This window comes from Austrofundulus limnaeus, unplaced genomic scaffold, assembly GCF_001266775.1.
Source record: "Austrofundulus limnaeus strain Quisiro unplaced genomic scaffold, Austrofundulus_limnaeus-1.0 Scaffold740, whole genome shotgun sequence".
In the NCBI taxonomy this organism is placed as follows: domain Eukaryota; kingdom Metazoa; phylum Chordata; class Actinopteri; order Cyprinodontiformes; family Rivulidae; genus Austrofundulus; species Austrofundulus limnaeus.
Genome location: NW_013953142.1, coordinates 30,767 through 31,669, shown reverse-complemented (window position 1 = coordinate 31,669; position 903 = coordinate 30,767). Strand labels below are relative to the sequence as shown.

At 44.0% G+C, this 903-nt stretch overlaps 1 protein-coding gene across 1 annotated transcript in view; it reads right to left on the bottom strand.

Moving 5' to 3' along the window:
• The window catches only part of LOC106532266 (desmoplakin), a gene marked incomplete at its 5' end in the record, with an annotated part of 31,951 nt that overhangs the window by 8,151 nt on the left and 22,897 nt on the right, over positions 1-903 (bottom strand). Inside the window, 1 exon segment of the mRNA XM_014028289.1 lies at positions 5-900. Coding sequence (XP_013883743.1) covers positions 5-900 — 896 coding nt within the window.

Below are 903 nucleotides of genomic sequence, written 5' to 3'. Positions count from 1 at the left end.
ATATCCAACAGCAGCAGCTTCAGCTGCCAAAAGTTTGTCTTTGTCACATTTATCCACCACTCCCTTTGCGCATGCTTCTTCTACAGTTAGTTTTTTATTGGATGTGGGGTCAATAATGTGACCAGTGGCAGCCTGAGCTTCTAGCAGTTTATCTGCACTTTCTGGAGACACCAGCATCTGTTTCTTGGCATCTGAGAAGGGCAATTTGCCTGAAGGTCCAGCAGCTAGTCCTGCAATTGATCCTTTTCCCTTTAATGGGGTCTTTTTATCTTCAGACACTTCTGGAAGAGTTTTCTGTCCTCTAATTAACTGGTTGAAAGTYGGTTTGTCAAGAACATCACATTCCAGCAAATCCTTTGCAGAAACTGGTTTGCGAACACCATCAAACAATAATTTGGAAGGATCTTTCCCTTCAGCAATAGGCAAAAGTAGCAGACCTGTGTGAGGCTCTGTTTTGCACTTTTTCTTCAAYGTTTCATAGTTTGCGTCACGATCAGTGTCTGGATCGAGGTAACACTCAGGATTCTTGTCCAATTCACGACAGATGTCTCGGTCCAAAAGGTTACGTTTGATAGCAGTGTCTCTTGGGAGGAAAACACTGAGATTTGGATCTAGAATACCTCCAGCAGACTCTTGGGCCTGTAGCAAACTGACACAGGTCTTTTTGTCAACTATTCCCTTCTTCATTGCTTCAAACACTGATAGCTTTTTACCAGTGCRAGGGTCTGGATAACCAACAGCAGCAGCTTCAGCTGCTAAAAGTTTGTCTTTGTCACATTTTTCCACCACTCCCTTGGCACATGCTTCATCTACAGTCAGTTTCTTATTGGATGTGGGGTCAATGATGTGACCAGTGGCAGCCTGAGCTTCTAGCAGTTTATCTGCACTTTCTGGAGACACCAG